At 41.5% G+C, this 378-nt stretch overlaps 1 protein-coding gene across 1 annotated transcript in view; it reads right to left on the reverse strand.

Annotated features, from left to right (window-relative positions):
* Positions 1 to 378, reverse strand: part of LOC119594506 — a 17236-nt gene that overhangs the window by 9821 nt on the left and 7037 nt on the right. The window contains exon 2 of the mRNA XM_037943535.1: positions 147 to 171. Coding sequence (XP_037799463.1) covers positions 147 to 171 — 25 coding nt within the window. The remainder of the gene's footprint in view (positions 1 to 146; positions 172 to 378) is intronic.

The following is a 378-nucleotide window of genomic DNA, read 5'->3' on the forward strand; positions in this document are numbered from 1 at the left end:
CTTCATTGCTTGCGCTCGCGCGAGGAGGCCTTAGGTATTATTCCTTTCTTGTCCTCCCTTCTTATATTTACGGTGTGTCTGCGTGTGTGTGGGAGGGAGATGGTCCGCTGTTCATTTCACGTTGTTCATTACACAGAAGACAATACGGCTCGCGAATCTTAGAGTCAATACCTAAGGGACAATACAGATTCGCGTTACAAACTCTGGAGAATTTGTATCAAGAACTCTCATCCTGCGACATTATGTAAAATACTCATTATGTACTTTATTTTAGGACAATACAAGCCTTCGTAGATATTATCGCAGAAAACTTAAAACAGTGAGAATTAAGGCGATGATGACTGGTTTAAAATACATTCACACACGCACGCACAGATG

This window comes from Penaeus monodon, chromosome 34 (assembly GCF_015228065.2).
Source record: "Penaeus monodon isolate SGIC_2016 chromosome 34, NSTDA_Pmon_1, whole genome shotgun sequence".
Taxonomy (NCBI): domain Eukaryota; kingdom Metazoa; phylum Arthropoda; class Malacostraca; order Decapoda; family Penaeidae; genus Penaeus; species Penaeus monodon.